Genomic DNA, 21,038 nt, shown 5'->3' on the forward strand with positions numbered 1-21,038 from the left:
CATCCCCAGAGAGAAACCGTGATAGAGGAGCGCGCCGTTGCGAGTCCAAGGGGCCCGGGGCGGGGCTGGCGCATGCGCAGAAGGCTTAGAAGACAGGCGGGAAAAGACAAGATGGAGCGACAGGCAGTACGCGACGCTTGTTTCCTTCGCGCGGGCGGTGGGCGGACAGGCAGGGAGCGGCGGCGATCTGGGCTTCTACTTCAGACCCGAGTCCGGCCACTTGTCTTATGACATTCCGGTCACCTTCGTCCTGCCGGACCCCGATTTCCTGACTGACTGACCAGGCCCTGTGACTGATGGACGATGTGACTGACGCGCTGACAGCGAAGCCAGAAAGTCATACCTGTGTGGCAGAAGCAGTTTAGAGAGCGGCTCAGACACCCATGTGCCGCACCTACCCTTTTTATCTTCCCTCTTGTCCTTCCTCGAAGAACTCGACCCAACAACCAATTAGGAGTCCAGACATCCTGAAGCCCCTGCCCTCACCCCAGCCCCTCCAGGTTTCCCTGCCTCTGTCCTCCAGGCGCAGGGCTCCCCCACCTCAAGCCCCGGACCTCATGGTGTGCGCCCCAGCTCCGCCCATCTCTTCTGCGGGTCCCCACCACGTTGCAAGCAGATGCCCAGGGCCAAAGGGGCAGGAGGAAGGGCTCACCACCACTTGCCACCTCCCTCCTTCAGCTTCTCAAGTGCTGACTGTGCTCACAGGTGGACATACCCCACGCAGAGTGCAAGGACCAGGAGCCACAGCCTTTGGGAGACAGCAAGGAGCAGCAGCAGGGTGAGGAGAGCCACGAAGAGGAAACTGGTCGGGGGCCAGCTAGGTGAGGAAGCCCCTGGCCCAGTGAGTCCAAACAGTGCCCTGGGGCCTTCTTCACCCATTTCTACCCCAAGACCCAGTGCCTGCTCTTGGTGCATTTGTTCCACATACTGGTTGCGCATCTCTCATGTGCCTGGCATGGGGCTAATTGCTGGGCACAGAGCAGTGAGCTGACACTCTCTAGAGCAGGAGATAGACTGTAAACTCAGGAATATACAGTAGTCAGTGGATGCTAAGTGCTATGGGGAAAAAATAGGAAGAGAGTGACGGTAGCCTATTTAGATCCTAAGAGGTTCAGGGCCCCTCCTTCGTGGAAGAGGTGACAAGTAGGACCATGCAGGTAGGGAGAACTATGTTTCAGACAGGGAAACAACAGCTGCAAGGGCCTGGAAGGATGACTGTACTGGAGCAGCATAGAAGGGGATAGTATGAGATACAGTCAGACAGGTGATGGGAATTTGGGTGTTAATTACCCATGAAAAGTTTTGGAATAAAGGAGTGATGTGAAGTGACTGTAGCAGGGTGCAGACTAATGTTAATGAATTTGTGTTGGAACACATGTGGATGCCTCTGCAGAGTTGAATTGTTGCAACTGGTACTAAATGGGCACGGAGCTGAAAGATTTACTATCTGGACTTTCATAGAAATTTGCAGTCCTCTGGACTAAAGTATTAAAAGACTCCCTCTGGCTGCCATGTAGAGAATAGACTGACTGTTAGGGCAGGAGTGGAAACTGGGAAACCAGTAGGGAGGCAATTGGAATAATCTTGGTGCAAGATAACTCTGACTTGGCCCCTGGTGTATCTATGAAGATGATGAAAAGTGGTCAGATTCTGGATACATTTAAGAAGCTAGAAAGCCCTGGGTGGGTAACTCAGTTGGTTAGAGCATCATCCTGGTACGCCAAGGTTGTGAGTTCGATCCCCAGTCAGAGCACATGCTAGACTCAACCAATGAATGCATAAATGTGTGGAACAAGTCAATGTTTCTCAAAAAAAAATTAAGAATCAATCAGTGAATGCTTAAATAAATGGAATGACAATTTTCTCTCTCTAAAATCAATAAAAAATAAAAATCAATTTAAAAAGCTAAAACTGAAAGAAAATGTTAATGAATTAGATGTTGGAGTAAAAGAAAGAGCAGTGTCAGGTATGACAAAAAAGATTTTGTCTTGCACATTTATTAATTCATTTATTAATTCACCAAATATTTATTGAAGGTTAGCTTTGGCTAGACCAGACTGGGGATACAGCGGTGAACAAATCAAAATCTCTTCTCTCTTGAACCTGATTTTCTTTCACTAAGTAATATGTGTGCATTTAACATTCCTCCATGTCTTTTTATTTCTTTTAAAGACATTTCTTAAAATTGATTTGAGCGAGAGAGAGAAACATCTATTGGTTGCTTCTTGTATGTGCTGGGGATCGAACCTGCAATCTTGATGTATTGAGATAATGCTCTAACCAACTGAGCTATCCTGCCAGGGCCCATTTCTTAATAGCTCATTTCTTTTTAGCACTGAGTAGCATTCCATTGTGTAGATGTACTACAGTTTATTTATCTGTTTACCTATTGAAGGACATCTTCGTGGCTTCCTAGTTTTGGCAGTTATGAATAAAGCTGCCATAAACATTCTTGTGGATCTAAGTTTTCAGCTCCTGTGGGTATTTACCAAGAAGCATGATTGCTAGATCATATGGTAAGAGTATGTTTGTTTTGTAAAAAACCGCCAAACTGTCTTCCAAAGTGGCTGTACCATTTTATATTCCCATCATCATGAATGAGAGTTCCCATTGCTCCACATCCTCACCAGCATTTCTCAGTGTTTTGGATTTTCACCATTCTAACTGGGTGTGTACTGGTATCTCATTGGTTTGTTGATTTGCAGTTTCTGGATGAGGTATAAAGTTGAATATATTTTCATATGCTTTTTTTGCCATCTGCATATCTTTTTTGGTGGAGTGTCTGTTCAATCCATTTTTTAATGGGGCTATTTTCTAACTGTTGAGTTTTAATAGTTCTTTGTATATTTTATTTATTTTTTAATATTCACCTGAGGACATGCTTATTAATTTTGGAGAGAGGGAATGGGAGGGATGGAGAAAGAAAGGGAGAGAAACATCGATTGGTTGCCTTCCGAACACACCCTGACCAGGGGACTGAACTCACAACCCAGGCACATGCCCTGCCTGGGAATTGAACCTGTGACCTTTCAGTTTGCAGGACAATGCCCAACCAAGTGAACCACACCAGCCAGGGCTCCTAGTATATTTTAGATATGAGTCCTTTATCAGACCTATGTTTTACAAAGGCTTTCTCCTAGTCTGTGGCTTGTCTTTTCATTCTCTTAACAGTGTCCTTTGTAGGGCAGAAATGACTAATTCTAATGCAGTCAAATTAATCAATTTTGGGGGTGTTGTATCCAGGAAATCATCATCAAACCCAAAGTTACCTAGATTTTCTTCTTTTGTCTTCTAGGAGTCTTACAGTTTTGTGTGTTATATTTAGATCTATGATCCATTTTAAGGTTTTTTGCATGTGGATGTCCAGTTGTTTCAGCACCATTTATTACAAAGACTCTCCTTTATCCATTGAATTTTATTTGCTTCTTTGCAAAAATCAAGTTACTATATATGTGTGGGCTCTGTATTGTGTTCCATTGATTTATAGTTTATTCTTTCACCAGTACCACACTATCTGGATCATTGTAGCTGTGTGGTAAATCTATATGAAGCATCAGTCCTTTGACTTTGTTCTCCAGTATTGTGTTGGCTATTCTGAGTCTATTGGCAAGCTGGCTTTCTAAAAGAGAAATAGATGATTTTTAAAAAAGAATGTGATTTCAGCTGGTGGTAAGTGTTTTGAAGAAACAAAGCAGAGTAAGGAGTGACTAAAGTGATAGGAAATTAAGAGTAGTTGGAGAAGACCTATAAGGAGGTCACATGAGAAGCAGCCAGTCAGGAAGCATCTGGGGGCCCAAACATGCCAGCAGAGTACTTAGTCCCTGAGGTAGAAATAAGCTGAGTATGCTCATAAAACAGTGAGGAGGCCAGCATGTCAGGCTGAATAACATTCTGTATTGTGGATCTACCACATTTTATCTATTCATTCATTCATTGGTTGATGGACATTTGGATTATTTCTGTCCTTTGGCTCTTGTGAATAATTCTGCTGTGAACGTCCATGAACACGTTTTGGCATATACATAAGTTTTCATTTCTCTTGGGTAGATATCTAGGAGACAGATTTCTGGGGCAGAGAAGAACATGCTCAGGTTCCTGTTATAAACATGGGCAGCTTTGTGGAGGATGGTTGGGCAAGGGTGTGAGAGGATGTGAGGAGATCAGGTGGGAGGCTCCTGTGGGGGTGGCATGTAGCAGAGCAGATGGAGAGAAGCTCTAGGGGGCAGGGTCTTTTGTGAGGGCATGAGGAAGGGGATGAGCCCAGGATGTTTCCCCACTTGCGTGCTCAGAAAACAGTGGGAAGGCTGGCATGTCGGGTGATGTGATTGGCAGCAGAGATACCTGGATCCTGGTATGTTGTAGTGTGCTGGAGCTGGTTCCTAGCAGCTGACAAGATCAGTTCCACTCATCTCTTCCCAACCTGGCATTTAGCAACTCCATATTGGTAGCTTGAAAATGGCTATAGTGAGAGTTTTTGTACCATGGAAATTGTCAAACACTACAAATCAGGGCTTTATTCTCCCCTCTGCCCACCCAGAGAACCAGTTGCTAAATGCTTACTGGCACACCACTGGCTCCCCGCTCTCTGGCTTGGGGTAGTTTCCAGTAGGTGGAGGTTTCACTGACAGAGGCAAAAACACAAGTTTCATTTGCCCTTGCTGAGTTTGAGGTGGCCGGGGACATGCACATGAATGTGTCCAGATACACTTGGAGTTTCTGACCCACAACTCAGGAGGGCCAGGGGCAGGAGATGGCACTGTGGGACTCACTGTTTTAGTGGCAGCTGTGGGGTGCATGAGCTCATCACCCAGGGAGAGAGTGAGAGGAGTCCAGGCTCAGGACAGGACTCTGAGGACTCCAGGTCTGAAGCTAGCTTCCCCCACCTCCCAGATTGCAGGTTGTAAAGCTGGCTACAGGGTAACATGGCTTCTAGGTGTGTGCTGTCACATGGAGACAAGGAAAAAGAAGGAAATGACTGCAGCCATTTGTTTGATAACATCTTCCTGCAAATAACATGTTTAGACCTAAGTGGTGAAGAGACACAGGTAATTGCAAAGCATTGTGAAACTTCAAGGCGTTCCATAGGAGCTTTGGGTAGAAAAATAGATGTATGAGAACCAGTGCAAGTCATTTAATAGGTCCAGCAGCAGACACTTGGCAACATGATTGAAATGTAAACATATTTCAGGAAACAAAAGCAGGGGATGAGGAACAGGCTCAGCGGCTTCTATTTAGACCTTCCCTCTTCCTGGCTATATTTCAGCAAAACCTCATTTTGCCTAAGCTCCAGAGATTCTGTTGTGTTCCTCCTTGAATATTTGATTAGGTGACCTCTCCTCCTGGGATTGCCACTTGTGGTCATAAAGTAACTGGTGGATTGTTTACTTGTATATGTCTGTTAAAGGCCATTGAGGGAACATGCAACCAGCGGGCAGCTCTGGCTCACATGCCAGCCAATCAAGGTTTACTTGAAATGAACAGATGGTCTCTTCTCTTAGATCAGGGGTGTCAACCTGATTTTCACTGGGGGCCACATCAGCCTCATGGTTGCCTTCAAAGGGCCAAATGTAATTTTAGGACTGCATAAATGTAACTACTCCTCAACTAGGGGCAAGGAGCTCAGTGCTGCCGCTGGGTAGAAACAAGGTGCTGGGCCAGATAAAACAAGGTGGGGGTGCCAGATTTGGCCTGCAGGCTTGTGTTTGCCGCCTGTGTCTTAGACCCGTTTCCTGTACTATTCCAGTGCCCCCTACCAGACTGGGCCCTGCTCAGGAACTGTCATCATCCTCCCAGCTGAATGAGGGACTCCTTAGAAGGACAGACCATAATGCATGAGCATGGAAGTGTGTTCACAGCCCCCACTTCAATTCCTCACCACCATCCCTGCTGTGTTGGGCCCACTTCCATTCCCTGGCTTCTGTCCAGGGTTTGGCAACAGAGGCAGGCCTGGGAAGGGGGAAGCCAATGGAGAGGGCACCATGCATTTTGTTTATGAAAGTTAATTGGTGAATGCAGGCCCAGGAAAGACTCTGATTCATTAACATTCTGATTAATATGCCGCTGCTGAGTATTAAGAAAAATGAAATGGAGAGGAGTGAATCCCAAAGGAGAGGTTGAAAAAAAGGCTTTTTGCAGACATCTGATGCAAGCTTTTGTCTCACAGTGAAATTTGAATGAGTTGAATTCAAGTAATTTTTCACATTTGCATAGCACCTTGAAGACTGGTTTCAGCCTCATCATTGCAGGGACTTTGAGCCATTAGCAGCTCAGGCAGGTTGTGAGCGATTACATAAAAAGAAGCACCTGGTGTTATCATTGATTTTTTTTTTATTTTAATCATTGTTCAAGTACAGTTTTCTCCCCCCTACTCCCATTCCAGCCCACATTATCATTGATTTTAATTTCAGGATTCTTACACTGCTGAGTCGACAACTGTAGGTACAAGGAGACTTTTCCACAGGAATGTTACACCAGGCTCCTCTCATACTGTAGTTCATTCATTTAGGTATTCAGCAATCCCCCCACACCCAGCCTGCAATGCACCCTGGAAGGAACATTTCTGAACAGACTGGGAGTGTTGTGATCCAGAAGCAAAGGTGCTGTGTGGGTGCATGAGCAGAAGCTCTGAATGTTACCTCGTAAAGTTGGCAGAAAGGGAAAGTCATTTCAGGCAAAGGCTGATAGATTTGGTGAAATTGTAGAAAGTTCCAAATTGCTGGGAGTGAAGGGCGGAAAGAAAAAGAGGCCCAGGGCCCAGGAAGGCCTTGGGTGCTGTGCTGGGAAATTTAGATTTGCTCCTGTGGCTGAGGGGAGGGCTTTTATAGGCTGTGGGAGCAGGAGTGGGACATCAAGTTGTAGTTCTTTTTTTTTTTTTTAATTTATTTTTAGAGAGAGGGGAAGGGAGGGAGAAAGAGGGAGAGAAACATCGATGTGTGAGAGATACATTGCACACCCCCAACTGGGAACCTGGCCCACAACCCAGGCACGTGCCCTGACGCATAATCCGACCAGAGGCCCTTTGGGTTTGCAGGCCTGTGCTCAATCCACTGAACCACACCAGACAGGGCTCAGGTTTCAGTTCTAAGGTCGCTGGGGCCCAGGTGAGAAATGACAGGTACAGGGTTGCAAATGATTAGATGAAGAGATGATAGATTGGAGAGAGGTTAAGGAGGTGGAAATGAGAGGGTTTCATGACAGGATATAGAAGGACTGGAAGAAGCTTGGGAACCAGGTGGCTTTGGTAAAGGGAGGAAAATTATTTTGGTATGCAAATATGGAGGAGTTTGAGATGCTTGCTTCTGGGTCAGCCAAGAGGAGAGGGCTGGGAGGTAGTTGGTAAGTCATCATTGGGAACTTAGGAAAGAGGCGTGGGCTGGGGACTATAAGTTAGGGAGACATGGAAGTGTGGATGGTAATGAAAGCCCCTTCTAGTCATTCATTTTATTGGACACACCTTTATTACTCCTACCATGATGAGTAGGTATGGGTTTATGAAGATGAATGAAGCCTGGCTGGGTCCTTCTGGAGGCCAGAAGGAAGGCTGAGTTTCAGGCAGTGACACTGTAGGTGCTGTGCACATATAACCCAGCCAGAGAAGTTTCTAGAAGAGGCAGGACTCAGGGAAAGGGAATACTGGCACATTCCTGGCTACAAGTGGGCCTTTGGGGAATGACAGGTTGTGCACTATTAGAGGAGGGGTGGAGTATTGAGGGGTTGGCAAGAGAGGTCAGCAGGGAGGATATATGGGGCTGGCTGTGGAGCAAGGGTGTGCACGAAGGTGTAAAGGGAAGAGAGTGAGACCAAGGACAGAGCCTAGGGGTACCGAGTGTCGGGAATGGCAGGGAGGGTGGTCAACAGCACCAGCTGCTGCCTTGAGTCAAGGGAGGTGTTTGCCAGGTGTCACCAGGGACCTTGGTGGTTGCTGCTTCATTTTAGAACTGATTGCAATGGGCTAGGAAGCAAGCGGGAGGTGGGAAAATGTGCTCAGAAAGTGTCGTCATCTCTTTCTGGAATCTTAGTGGTGATGGGGAATAGAAGGACATGGCTGTCAGAAGGGGACTGATGCTGAGAGAAGGGGAGGTGTGTGTGAGTGGTGTGTTGTGTTTTTAAAATGTAAGATGAACATACCCTGGCGGTGGGGGGGGGGGGGGGCGGCGGTAGAGGGTGGCCAGCCAAAGGGAGAGGTCAAATATACAAGAGAGGTACAGGGAATGGATTTGGGAGCCCAGAATACCTCACCCTCCCACCCTGTTGGGAGTTTGGAAAGAGGAAGGGCAGTGTGAATACATTTATGGGGACAGTGGAGGGGGTTATTGGCCCGCAAGGTTCTATATTGCTCAGTGGGAGGGAGGCAAGTGTGGGGTCAGGGATGGGAGAATGATGTTTTGGGATGGCTGATGGGAGCAATGACCAGAGCACAGAGAGGATACTCCGTAGCTCTGAGGCCCCCCTGAGACTGGAGAGCAGGACTCTGTAGTGACCCTGTTTAGTGGGTTGTGATTTTCTCCAGTGTCACTCAGGTTCCTGAGTATGAGAAAAGAGGCAGCACTTGGTTGTAGATAGCCAGGGTAGGGTTTCATTGGGTGGGTGTGACACAGAATTGAAGGGAAGACCGGTTAAGGCCACCAGCCAGAGAGTGAAGTGATAGAGCCTTGGGTTTAGAACAGGAGGGCAGTTAGTGCTTGAGGTGTCAGGGAAGTGAAAAGCCAGGGGTTTCTGCTTCTGTGCCCCCAGCTCCCTCACCATGGTGCAAAGTACGTCTGTCCTTTTAGAAGCACTCTGTGTTCTCCACATATCTCCACATCCAGATATTACAAAAGTCTGAATGTTAAAATGCATTGTGTCACTCACAGGTCTGTACTCCTGTCCTGCCTCACCTCCCCTTAAGGGAGAAGAGTAAATGCATGCTCAGAGGTCATAAATTCCTTAGCAAACAAGACAAGAATGCTCACAGAGCCTTTAATTGGTGTGTTGTTTTTCTAGCTGATGTAAATGTTTGCTGTAGAAATATCTGCCTCAGCTGGTATTTCCCATCTTAAAATGCAGTGGACATAGCATCTTGTCCTGGAGGCCGGTGAACTTACCTGCTGTGTGGGAAGCCAGAGGAGGGAGGAATAGATGTGACAGAAGAAAGTGTCCTTTATTCATTCAACAAACAGTGGAAGACTTACTGTGTGCTGGATGCTAGGAATGCAGAGATAAATGGGACCCAGCCCTCTGGGGAGATAGGGGCATGAGCAGACAAGCTCACGCACTGGTAGGCACAGAGGTCCTGGACAGCTTCTCAAAGGAGTTAGTGGTCTGGCTAGGTCTCATGGGTCGAGTCAGAGAGCAGGTGCAAAGACACAGAGGCAAGAAGCAATCTGGCAAGGAACACACGAGGACCAGGACACAGAGGTATCCTTGGGCCTGAGAACTTTTGTGTAGATGCATGTGACTCTGTCCACCCAACCTCTCTTTTACTGGGGTTTACTGGGGTTTCACTATACTTCTGTTCTCAGCCAAAAGGAAAAACTTAGAAAAGCCAAGAAAAATAGTTTTGTGAAGAAAGCATCAGAAAATCAAGATGTGGTTTTCTAAGTAAGCAGTGACTGACTGGCTTCCAGTCATGGCTGCCTTTATAGTTATGTGTGAACTGGTGTGTTCAGGGACTGCTGTGGTGGCTGGCACTTCTAGTCTCAGAGTTGGAAGGACCTCAGAGGGCAAGAGGGAAACTGAAGGCCCAAGAGGAAGCAGAACATGGGCTATGAGACAGGCAACCTGTGTGCCACACCCAGTTCTGCCACAGACTGGCTGGTGACCCTGAGAAAGTGACCAGGCTGAGCCTGTGTCTTCAGCTATGAGGTAAAGATGATGAGCAGACAGGCCCCAATGCCTGATTGTCAGGGTGCAGTGATATGGTGGCCGGCAGATTGAAAGTGCTGACAGATAAAAAAAGAAAGAAAGCTAGCCTTAAACATTTTACCTTAATTTAAAACAGCATCCCTGGCTGGTGTGGCTCGGTGGATTGAGCATGGGCCTGGGAACCAAAGGGTAGCAGTTTGATTCCCAGTTTAGGGCACATGCCTAGGTTGCAGGCCAGGGCCCCAGCAAGCGGGGCATGAGAGGCAACCACACATTGATATTTCTCTCCCTTTCTTTCTCCTTCTCTTCCCCTCTCTTAAAAAAAATGAATAAAACCTTTTTAAAAACTATAAGAAAAACAGCAATAAGTCTGCCAGTCAGATTGCAACTTTTTAATACTCATTAATAATGTATTACCTGCAGTTCCTAGTTTTGTTTTTAAAGAAGAGTAAACCCTGGCTGGTGTGGCATAGTGAAGTAAGCACTGGCTTGCGAACGAAAAGGTCACCAGTTCAATTCCTGGTCAAGGCTCATGCCTGGGCTGTAGGCCAGGTTCCCAGTTGGGGCATGTGAGAGGCAACAGAGCAATATTTCTCTCCTAGTCCTTCTACCTCCCTTCCCCTCTCTCTGAATATAGATCTTTTTTTTTTTAAGTGGAAACTTACAGGTCATGACAAAATTATCTTTACACAGTGTCCTTCTAGATTTTTATGATCTTTGAGCCAATCTAAAATGGTCTCCTCCGCCCATTTTAATAGTTTTTTTTTTAATTAGACTTACTAGTTTTATTCATTTAATTTAGCTGTATTAGACAGCTGTCACTTTTTTACCATTTCACTGGCTAACATCCTTAATTGAATTATATTATCATAGTCATGTGTACAGTATGGGACAAACATTACTCTTTTTTTTGCACATGTAAAAAATCCTTTGCCCTGCCCGGATGGCTTGGTTGGAGCATTTTCCCCTACACCAAAAGTTGTGGCTTCAATTCCTGGTCTGGGCACATACCTAGGTGCAAGTTTGATCCCTGATCGGGGGGCATTTGGGAGGCAAATGATTGATGTTTCTCTCTCACATCAATGTTTCTTGCTCTCCCATCCTCTCTCTCTAAAATCAATAAATACATCCTCAGGAGAGGATTTTTTAAAAAAACTTTTAATATAATTAACTCTTGACGGGCTGCCTCATCTAGTGAGAGCAAAGTCATGCAGGTACACTAGACCAAGGTGGACTACAGGCTGTGGACATCTCCCAAAATGTTTAGAAGAGGATGCAGCAGGTTGGTGACAGAAAGAGCCATCTAAGAAAGCATCTATACTATTTATAAATAGAATTATTTATAAATATAATGCTCATTTCAAAGCAACAAATTGATGTCATAAAATGACTATGTGCTTCAGAATCAGGCATATTTCCTTGTTCTGGAAACTTGGGTGGATTTGATGTGTGCCTTTGGGTGTGTTTTCTCAGTTATAAAATAGGGATGCTGTCCCTGCCTCTCAGGGCAGGTGTGTGTATGAAATAACCAAGCATTACCCATAGGAGACACACAACACTGGTTCTCTCCCTACCATTGAGCTAATTCAGATCAGCCACTCTGGGGAAAGTTTGGTGCTGACCTTGTTTTCCTATACTTTCAGAAGTCAGGATTCTAGCCCCTCTATTGCCACCTCCAGTGCCAGTCGCCAGCTGGTGATGCTGGAAGGGAAGTCAGGACCCTACTTTTCCTCTCTGGACTCGAGCATCGAGATCCTGAAGAAGAGGGCCCAGGAGCTGATTGAAAATATTAACGAGAGCAGGCAGAAGGACCATGCACTCATGACCAACTTCAGGGACAGCCTCAAGATCAAGGTGACATTTCTGCATACACATTGCAAAGCCTCAGTGGTTGGGTGGGGAAAGGCCTTATGTTAAAGGTGAAGGGCATAGGCAATGAACCACTGTTGAGCATCCGTTATGTTCCTAGCATGGCAATTTGCATATAGTACCTCATTTCACCTTTCCAACAGTACTGCAAAGAATGGACCCGTTTTACAGATGGGAAAAGTAAGATTTGGAAATAATTTGCCCTGGCCAGTTAGCCCAAATTGTTAGAGCATCATCCCAATAGCCAAGGTTGTGGGTTCGGTCTCCAGTCAGGGCAATAAAAGAAGCACCAATGACTACATAAATAAGTGGGGGGAAAATCAATGTTTCTCTCTCTACCTAAAAATCAATTAAAAACTAATAATTTGCCAGCCCTGGCTAGTGTGGCTCAGTGGATTGAATGCCAGCCTGCAAACCAAAGGGTTGCCAGTTCAATTCCCAGTCTAGGACATATGCTTAGGTTGTGGGCCAGGTCCCCAGTAGGGGGCACACAAGAGGCAACTACAAAGGAATGTTTCTCTCCTTCTCTTTCTCCCTCCCTTCCCCTCTCTAAAAATAAATAAATAAAATCTTAAAAAAATAATTTGCCTGAATGAGAAAGCCAGAATGAGGGACCAAGGTCCATCTGTACCCACAGCCCAGCCTCCTAATTACACACCAGGATTAATGGCTATGGGAGTAGGGGGTTGAAGCATAGTCCACATTAACACAGCCATTTGTCCTCCAGAAGTTGAATGGTTTGTGCTGGGAGATTAGGGGTCCCTTGACATGACCAGGGCTTATGTCTAACAAAGCCTGATGTTGTGTTTGTATCTGGTGTTAACGATTGTCCCTGATGCTTCTTCAGAATGCACAAGGGATCCCATGAGTGGGATGTCTCTTGAAAACAGGCTGACTTCCCCCCTCCCTTTTTCCCTCCCTCCCATCCCTACCAGTACACACAGCATAGAAAATCAAGGAAAGTATAACACAGCAGAAAAAAAATATAAAAAACATTCCTATGATCCCACCACCCAGAGGCTACTTTGTTGCATGTTTTCTTCTAGTCTCTGTTATGTACTTACTTCCTAACCTGGTGGAGCATATAATATATACATAATTTTTCGATCTTGGCTTAAAAAAATTTTTTTAGTGTAGGCAATTTCACTCCCAGTCATTGGAGTTGTTTTTACCATTTTTGTATGATAAACTGTAGAAATCTTAGGGAGCCACAAAACATGTCTTGTGATGCCTCTAGTTTGATTTTCCAAGAATATGTTTTATTCTTTAAAAGGTTTCGGACCTGACAGAGAAACTAGAGGAGAGGATGTATCAGCTTTATAATCACCACAACAAGATTATTCAGGAAAAGCTCCAAGAGTTCACTCAGAAAATGGCAAAGATCAGCCATTTGGAAACAGAGCTCAAACAAGTGTGCCACACTGTGGAGACTGTGTATAAAGACCTATGTGTCCAGCCAGAGGTATGACTGAACCCACGCAGGGGGCACTGTGTGAGGAGAGTTGTGGGAGCTAAGATGAAAGTAAATGTCAACAGAAACCAAGGGTGTTAGTGCCCTGCAGGGGCCACTATCACCACAAAGCCCTGGATGCTCCCGCCATCTCGCTTGTGGCTCCATGCTCCCCTGTAACACGGTATATTGGAGCTGAGAATCCAGCCCATTGTTATTTTCTACTGTGTGGCCAGCTCTGTGGTGACAGAAGGGACAAAGTCCCCTCTGCCCACAGCCCTAGGCAATGCCTAACCAGGTTTACTTATTACAGCAGAGTCAAAGACACAGACATGGGCTAGATCACTGCAGGGAGAGGGAGGAATCCTCACATCTGAGCACCTCATAGTCCCTACATGTGTTGTTTTCCCTGTGACTGAAAGGACTACCCAAGTGGTCATAAGTAAATGTGGCACAACACTGAAGGTCAGACATGCAGACTCTTTATTATCCTCTTTCCCCTCTTCATTCTACCGCCAAGTCCAGCATAAGGCACTTATCCCCCAGATGGGAGGGTCAGAGGGCACACAGGGAACTCAAGCTGGGGTGGCTCGGTCAGACACCAGGTCAAGTCTCACAGAGGTTGCTTCTGTGTTACTCTCTTTCCTCTCCATGCTCCCCATGAAGAGAAGCTTCTGTTCCAAGGTAAGTGGAGTCTATTCCCATTCATGGTTAAAAGTAGATTGAGGAACTGGCACAGAGTCCCATCTTCTTTTTAAGGAGTACATTTTAGCCCTGGCTGGCGTAGCTCAATGGATTGAGTGCGGGCCTCGAACCAAAGGAGTACATTTTAGTGACTTCAAAAGAGAAATTTTGAAATTTAAAAATCAGTGTCTCACCTCCCACCATAAAATTTGGCTTCATCTGCCACCTCCCTGAGTAAGCTCAGAGCAGCGCAGCTCCCTGGGAAGGGGTTTAGCACCATCCAGCCCCCTGGGGGAAGTGTGTTCACTTGCTGGCCGTGAATGCCTGGATCCCTGTGATTGCCCTTCCGAGGATCAGAGCGTGAATGTCATGAGTACCTGGACAAGAGAAATGCAAAGTCAGTTTGGAGTCTTAACAGCTCACAACTTCCCTTTAAAGTTTATCTTCATGTCTCTCCTCAGGCTACTACTTTGGAAGAACATACCCATAAAGATGGTGAATGCTGACAGCTTTCTGAGACAGTCACCTCTTAGTGACAGCCACCAAGAGAAGGCTCAGAGGCCACTGTTCTGGCCACACTGAGAAAATTCTTTTTCACAGTTCTGTACTGCATCTTGGCAAAAACAAACAAACTTGGGCCATACCCAAAGGCAGCAAGTCCAGCCACCATCATGGGTCCAGCTTTGGTGTCCCCAACATGTGGCAAATTTATCCCACCCCAGTGCTGCACAGTTCATTAAATGTTTGATTTTCAACCCAGCCAAGCTTCCTTCCCACAGTGGTGGAGAGCTCTGATGGGCTCTGGAAACACGTCAGGCCCTTTCTCATCGACAGGATGGATGGGTAGGCAAACACCTCTTACTGGCTTGTACACCTGAGACACCCTGTCCTGAAGCTGTCACCCACACCCCACGCCTTTGAGTCTGGGCAACACTTTATGTTCCTCAGTGCTCTCACTTGCTCTTCCCCAGCTTCCAGGGGCATAAGGCACAGATTACTGCCTCCTTTATATAGAGCAAAATAATTGTTTACTTACTTTTTTAAAAAGATTTTATTTATTTATTTTTAGAGAAAAGGGAAGTGAAGGAGAGGAGGGAAACGTCAATGTGTGGTTGCCTCTCACACGCCCCCTACTAGGGACCTCACCTGCAACCCAGGCATGTGCTCTGACTGGGACTGGAACTAGCGACCCTTTGGTTCACAGGGCGGCACTCAGTCCACTGAGCCACACTAGCCAGGGCTGTTGACTTTCTAAAGTGCATACCTGACCCCTTCCTTCTCCATAAATCCATCGGAAGGCCCCCTCCTCTTACCCTTGAGGTCATTCCCACACCTGTAGGATTCCTCCTACCTCTCCCCTCTTGTAGCTTCTGGAATGTCCCATCTAGAACAGCACACAGCAGCTATTTCACCGTCTGCCTAGGGAGCTCCTAGATCTCCAAAGGACTCAGTCCCCACTTCTTCCACATCTATTTTCCCACAAGGCCATGGATTCTGGGCCCCATTTGCATCACAGCCAGTTGCCAGCTGCAAACACCGCAGTCTGCAAATGATTTTTTCCTTTTTTTTCTCCACATGGGGTGGCCTGTATGGCATCGCCAGCTCACTGGGCATCGTGCCCCACTCTGGGGCTTGCTGAGGAAGCCAGCAGCAGCCTTGGGAACATCCCTCTCCCAAGCATCATGAAGGAAAGGTCAAAGAGTGCCTCACCGTAGGCCCCAGTGTGAGCTACTCCAGATGAGGGATGCAGGGTGGGACCTGCCTCTGGCTGTGCTGTCAGTGGCAACAGCTGGGAGTAGGACTCAGGTCTGCTGTCCCCACCCTCCTGCCTACCCCACTTCTCCAGACAGCGAGGCCACTGTAACCATCCCCATCCCCTGAAGGACCCAGCCCCCACCTTCATAGGTGTTCACGGACTCCAGGTTCATAGCATGTCGGATCACATGATACTCATCAGAAATCCCGTTTCCCCCCAGCATGTCTCGGGCCTGGCGGGCGATGTCCAGAGCCTTCCCACAGTTATTCCTCTTCAGCAGGGAGACCATTTCTGGGGTGACCCTGAAGCAACACAGACGTGTATCAAGTGTTGATTACAAAGAACTGACCCTGCTCCAGGCACCCCTGCATCCTAGGCAAACCAGCCAGGGGGAAGATTTCCCATGTTACAGCCAAAGCAGCAGATACCCAGGTTCCAAATGAGGGACTAGCAGGGTGGGTCCTGGCCCACTGAGGCCAAGAGAAAGAAAAGGGACTGGGACCCCAAGGGCCACAAGGCAGAAAGGACCTTTCTTCTCAGGGCCAGCAACCATCATGCCCAGAAGCACAGGGTCCTTCTGCTGCAGCTGTTCTCTGCCTCCCCCTACAAGTGGCCCCTACTTGTCTTGATCCTTTAAGCGTCCAAGTTGCAGGCAGGAATGAAGGCCCAGCGTGATCTCAGTCAGCATGTCCGCCAGCTTCTTCTGGATCAGCTGGTTCCTGGCCAATGGGACACCAAATTGCATCCTAGGCAGGTACAGTGAGGGTAAGTTAAAGTATGTGTGTGAGGGGGCCCAACCCCCAGTCCTCTCCCAGGGCTCCATGGGTCCAAGAAGCCTTTCCAGGCTGCCTCAACCCCTGCATAGCACACCCTGGCCTGTCATTGATCCAGCCCATTACTGCTCAGAAGGACTTCCCTGGCCATTTCACAGAGCAGGGAGCTTAGGTCTGGTGGGTGGGGTCTTGGGAGTCACCTATTGGTTAAAGGGTCGAACCTGAGCCCTACCGTGCCCCCAGGGGCTCTCAAGGCAGCCCCCACTCACCTGTCTAGACTGTACTGTCGGGCCGTGTGAAAACAGAACTCAGCAGCTCCAAGAGCACCCCAGCAGATGCCATACCGGGCATTGTTTAGGCAGCCAAAGGGACCCTGTAGGATTGAGAGGAGGGCCTTAGCCCCATCCAGAAGGAGCTGAGAGGGTCTGTGCAGAACCAGCTCTGCAGTAGGGGGACACCTCCTCCTCAGACACCCAGATGCAGAGTCAGTATAAAAGGGGGAACTCAGGGAGGCCACTGAAATGGCCTCACACATGGACCTGGCACCAAAACTCATGCAAGGCAGGCTCAGTGCCTGCACACTCTTGGTTTGCATACAGTTCCTCCCAGCCGGGGATCCGGATTGGCAGACAGATCTAGGGGCTGACATAAGGAGGCAGGAAGTGGTATGGGCACCAAACAATTAAGGTAGTTCAGTCCCATGAGTCCTGGGCAGAGCCAGTATGAGTGATAGTCACCAGAAAGGGACAGTGCACAGGGACCTTGTATGTCTTATCCCAGATGGGTCCCCAGCACACAGCCTGCCCAAGAAAGGTGAAACAGCATATGACCCAGCACCAGTTCCCAAAGTGGCTTCTGCTCACCGCCAGCCCAGAGGCATTGGGCAGCACGTTCTCCTCTGGTACCTCCACACCATCCATGATAATCATGCCAGTGGCTGAGGCCCGCAGGGAGAACTTGCCCTCAATCTTGGGAGCCGAGAGGCCCCGCATCCCCTTCTCCAGCAGGAAACCCCGAATGCAGTTATCTTCACACCGAGCCCACACTACAAATAGGTCGGCCACAGGTGAGTTGGTGATCCTGGGGGTGGAACAGGCAGTGAGGGTCTAGCTACAGCCCTCTGCCCCTGCCCACCCACCTGAGGTAACCAGGCTCCTCACCAAGTTTTGGCCCCATTGAGAGTGTAGCTCCTGCTGGACGGGTTATGACGGGCTCTGGTCTCCATGCTGCCAGGGTCACTCCCATGGTTGGGCTCTGTGAGCCCAAAGCAGCCCAGGAGCTCCCCTTTGGCTGCAAGCATGAGACAGAGTCATGAGTCTACCTGTCACTCATTTATACCCTCAAATGAAAATGTCACTTCTCCACTGAGCCAGGTCAAGGCAGATCTGGCCCTGCCCTCACAGCACTTGTAGGTGGTGAAGGGACAACGCCTCCTCCCCATAGTCATAATGCCATGATGGGGAAGGGGACCCACAGGAGTCACCTAAACTGCCTTGAAGGGCAGTAAAAGCTAAACAAGAGGGAGTTGTAGGGAAGAGCAGTCCTGGCAGTGGGAAAGGATGTACAAAGGCCTAGTGGTACATTTAGAGAATTCCAAGTAGCTGAGTCTGACTAGAGCAGAGCAGTCAAGAGTGACCATAGAGTGACCATAGACAAGGTTGAAAGGTCACCAGAGGCTTCTGGGACCCAACCAGGAAGTTAAGACTTTAAACTCTGGGTTGGGATGGAGGAGACAGAAAGCAAATCAAGAGGGAGATGGGGAGGTGATGGTGTTGAGAAAGAGCCAGAGACACCCTGGCTGGTGTGGCTCAGTGGACTGAGTGCCAGCCTGTGAACCAAAGGGTCACTAGTTCCATTCCCAGTCAGGGCACATGCCTTGGTTGGCCAGGTCCCCAGTACAGGGCATGTAAGATACAACCACACATTGATGTTTCTCTCCCTCTCTTTCTCCCTCCCTTCCTCTCTCTCTCTAAAAATAAATAAATAAAATCTTAAGAAAAGAAAGAAAGAAAGGGCCAGAGAGAGTTGAGAGTGAGCTAGGAGGGGATGAAGACCAGACTCTGAGAGAGGGTCCAGGTAGCCATTGGTGCTATCCTTGAAGTGAGGGACAGAAGGGAGGCTCAGGGACAGCCCCATTCCTGAGTTCCACACCACTGTGACTATTTTCCACCAGGCTCCACTGGTAGTTGCTCACCCAGCCGGGGCAGGTACTTCTGCTTCTGCTCCTCGCTGCCATATGCATAGATGGGGTGCATGACAAGAGAAGACTGGACACTCATCGCTGACCTGTAGCCACTGTCCACCCGCTCCAGCTCCCGGGCCAGGAGCCCATAAGCCACAGATGAGACTCCAGCACAGCCATACCCTGGTGGAGGAGTGGGGGTGGGGAGATAGAGCAAAGGAGGACAAAACCTGCCCAGCAGACCAGTGACTCCTGAGGCCCAAGAGACAGAGATACACAGGGGCTGCCCAAGGAGGGGGCACCAAGTTAACCCTAGCTTAAGGGTTTATTCATTTCATTCCTATAATTGGACAGGGGAATAACAGACTCACTTTACAGACTGGAAACCCAGGCTCAGAGAGATGAAGCACACAGCTGGGGCTGCAGAGAGTGGATATAAACGTGTCCCTACCTTTGATAGTGGGGCCCAGAACACCAAGCTCCCCCATCTCCGAGATGATCTCCCGGTGAAAAACTGCAAAGACAGATGCCCAAGTTCAGGCCCAGTCCTAGCCCACTGGAGCCCCCACCCCAGGGACAGAGAGGTCCAGAGGCCTGACTAGAGCAGCCAGAGGTGGTGTGTATGGTGGAGGGTACCCACTAGCCCGCCTGGGCACCTTCGTTGCGATTGGCCAGCAGGATGCGGGGCATGAGGCGCTCCTGGCAGTAGGTGCGAAAAGTGTCCCTGATGAGGATCTCATCAGCGGTCAGCTGCTCCTCCAGTACCAGCGGATCCCTCCAGTCAAACTCGGGACGCAAGGCTGGGACAAGGAGCAGGGGCTCAACTCAGCGCGGCCCACACCTCCCTCAGCCCACTGCGCCCTCCTCTCCCAGAATCCTCCACCCACATCTGGCTCGAGGCTGATGTGGCTGCAAACAGGACTGGCAAGGAGGCCTTTCTCCCGGAAAGTTACTGCTGACTCAGCGCCTCTGGCCCTGTTCCCTTCCCCAGCATCCCTCGAACTATGAGAGAGAGCCCACCCGGGGCCGGCAGACAGTAGGCCAAGGGCCTTAAACGCACGCGTGACGAGGGGTCCTTACATTTGGCGGGTCGGTTCTGTGTTTTCCCGCCCTTCTCTGCAAACACAGGACGAGAAAATCACCAAGGAAAAGTCCCCGAGGCTCCACTTCCACCCTTCTCACCCTACCCCCGCCCCAGCACTGACCAGTCACCGCCGCCGCGGAGCCCCAAGTGCGCAGGTAGAGCAGGAGGGGTCCACGACTTAGCAGCCGCGAGGAGACGCCTCTCAGGGCCATGTGGGCGGGCAAACGCAGCAACCGCGGCCGACCTGGCGGAGCTCGGGCCTCAGAGTGGAGCCGCTCCTACCCGCTTGCAGCCCAGGCCCTTCGCTCCCCTCACACCGGTTCCCTCCAGGTGTCTTCCTGCTTCCCTCGAAAGCCGTGCGACGCGACAGACAGGCTTTCGACCCCTGGCCGGGGTGGGAGGGGCGGGGGCCAAACAAGGCCTCTCATTGGTTCATCCTAAATCCGGCTCCTCAGCGGGTTTGCATTTTAAAAGGGCGATGGCAGGCTTGCGGGAGGAAGCTGCAGGACCTGGGCGGACAAATGCTAGCCCTTAAAGGAGCAGAACAGGGAAAATCGGGAGCCGGGAGGTGGAGGGGTGGCTTGGGGGGGGGGGGGAGCGGGGAGGAGGGAGAGAGGCAGAGAGGTCTGTATTCCTGCTCTGATTGGCCCTAGAAGGGGGCTCGGCCCACTTTTGGTTGGTCAGTTGCAGGAGGTGTGTGCGAAGGGATTCTGGAGTTAAAAGAGAACACTGAGGCAGGAGAAAAATAAGTCCAGACCTGGAAGTCTCCTCTAATGGGGTGCTGTGTGTTTGAGGAGGAGGAGGTGGGCTCTGGTGGGCCATGTCAGCTCAACCTGTCTGCTAGCCTGGCTCAAGAAGCACGTGTAGCAGCATGTGACTGAGTGTGATTGGTGTGATTCCTGGTCCTATGTGATTCTGTGCATCTATCTGTGCTATTATGCCTGAGTGATTGTGTATCTGTATGTGAGTGGGACACTACACCTGTGATGTTTGGAACTGTTGACTGTGGGTGGTTGTGTAACTGTCTATGTGTCATGTCTATGCAGCTGAATGTTTTTGTAGTTTCTTGTCTGAGTAACTGTAAGCCTGTATAATGGTATTTTGTGTGATTGTGTGTTCGTACGTTACTGTATGACTGCCTTGATGGTTATCTCTCTAGGCGTGTCTATTATCATTGTGGTATGCCTAAATACATGTTATGTCTGTGATTGTGTATATATGTGTCAATGTCTTTTGCTCTGTGAGCAGTTTTAATTATGTACCTGACTTGACATGTGCTTGAGAGTGGCTTACTTAGCTGGGTCACTTTTAAGAACATTTGTGCCTCTGGATGGTGTGGCTCAGTTGGTTGGAACATTGTCCTGTAGACCAAAAGGTCTCAGGTTCGAATCCCCATC

The 21,038-nt window shown here is 48.8% G+C and overlaps 2 protein-coding genes across 6 annotated transcripts in view; one reads left to right on the top strand and one right to left on the bottom strand.

The window, feature by feature from the left end:
- On the top strand, positions 1-14,601 carry SYCE2 (synaptonemal complex central element protein 2). 2 transcript variants are annotated; one of them, XM_036032433.1, is made up of 5 exons: positions 1-126; positions 706-821; positions 11,523-11,697; positions 12,986-13,174; positions 14,308-14,601. In XM_036032433.1, the coding sequence occupies exons 1-5, from the start codon at positions 73-75 to the stop codon at positions 14,350-14,352; spliced, it is 579 nt and encodes a 192-aa protein (XP_035888326.1). In that variant the 5' UTR covers positions 1-72; the 3' UTR covers positions 14,353-14,601. The 2 variants fall into 2 exon arrangements, with proteins under 2 accessions (XP_035888326.1, XP_028376310.2); XM_028520509.2 differs by having other exon boundaries at positions 6-126; positions 11,487-11,697.
- The window catches only part of GCDH (glutaryl-CoA dehydrogenase), a 12,661-nt gene continuing 5,245 nt past the window's right edge, over positions 13,623-21,038 (bottom strand). Inside the window, exons 1-11 of one of the 4 annotated variants that reach the window (XM_028520508.2) lie at positions 19,763-20,189; positions 19,638-19,673; positions 19,214-19,357; positions 19,009-19,071; positions 18,570-18,740; positions 17,536-17,665; positions 17,239-17,455; positions 16,645-16,748; positions 16,223-16,348; positions 15,744-15,904; positions 13,623-14,223 (exon numbers count right to left, since the gene is read on the bottom strand). In XM_028520508.2, the coding sequence (XP_028376309.1) occupies positions 14,150-14,223; positions 15,744-15,904; positions 16,223-16,348; positions 16,645-16,748; positions 17,239-17,455; positions 17,536-17,665; positions 18,570-18,740; positions 19,009-19,071; positions 19,214-19,357; positions 19,638-19,673; positions 19,763-19,853 (1,317 nt within the window). In that variant the 5' untranslated portion in view covers positions 19,854-20,189 and the 3' untranslated portion in view covers positions 13,623-14,149. Of the gene's footprint in view, positions 14,224-15,743; positions 15,905-16,222; positions 16,349-16,644; positions 16,749-17,238; positions 17,456-17,535; positions 17,666-18,569; positions 18,741-19,008; positions 19,072-19,213; positions 19,358-19,637; positions 19,674-19,762; positions 20,190-21,038 lie in introns of those variants that run through there. The other 3 variants (XM_036032425.1, XM_036032427.1, XM_036032426.1) reach the window with 3 other exon arrangements.

Source organism: Phyllostomus discolor, chromosome 8 (genome assembly GCF_004126475.2).
Source record: "Phyllostomus discolor isolate MPI-MPIP mPhyDis1 chromosome 8, mPhyDis1.pri.v3, whole genome shotgun sequence".
Taxonomy (NCBI): Eukaryota; Metazoa; Chordata; class Mammalia; order Chiroptera; family Phyllostomidae; genus Phyllostomus; species Phyllostomus discolor.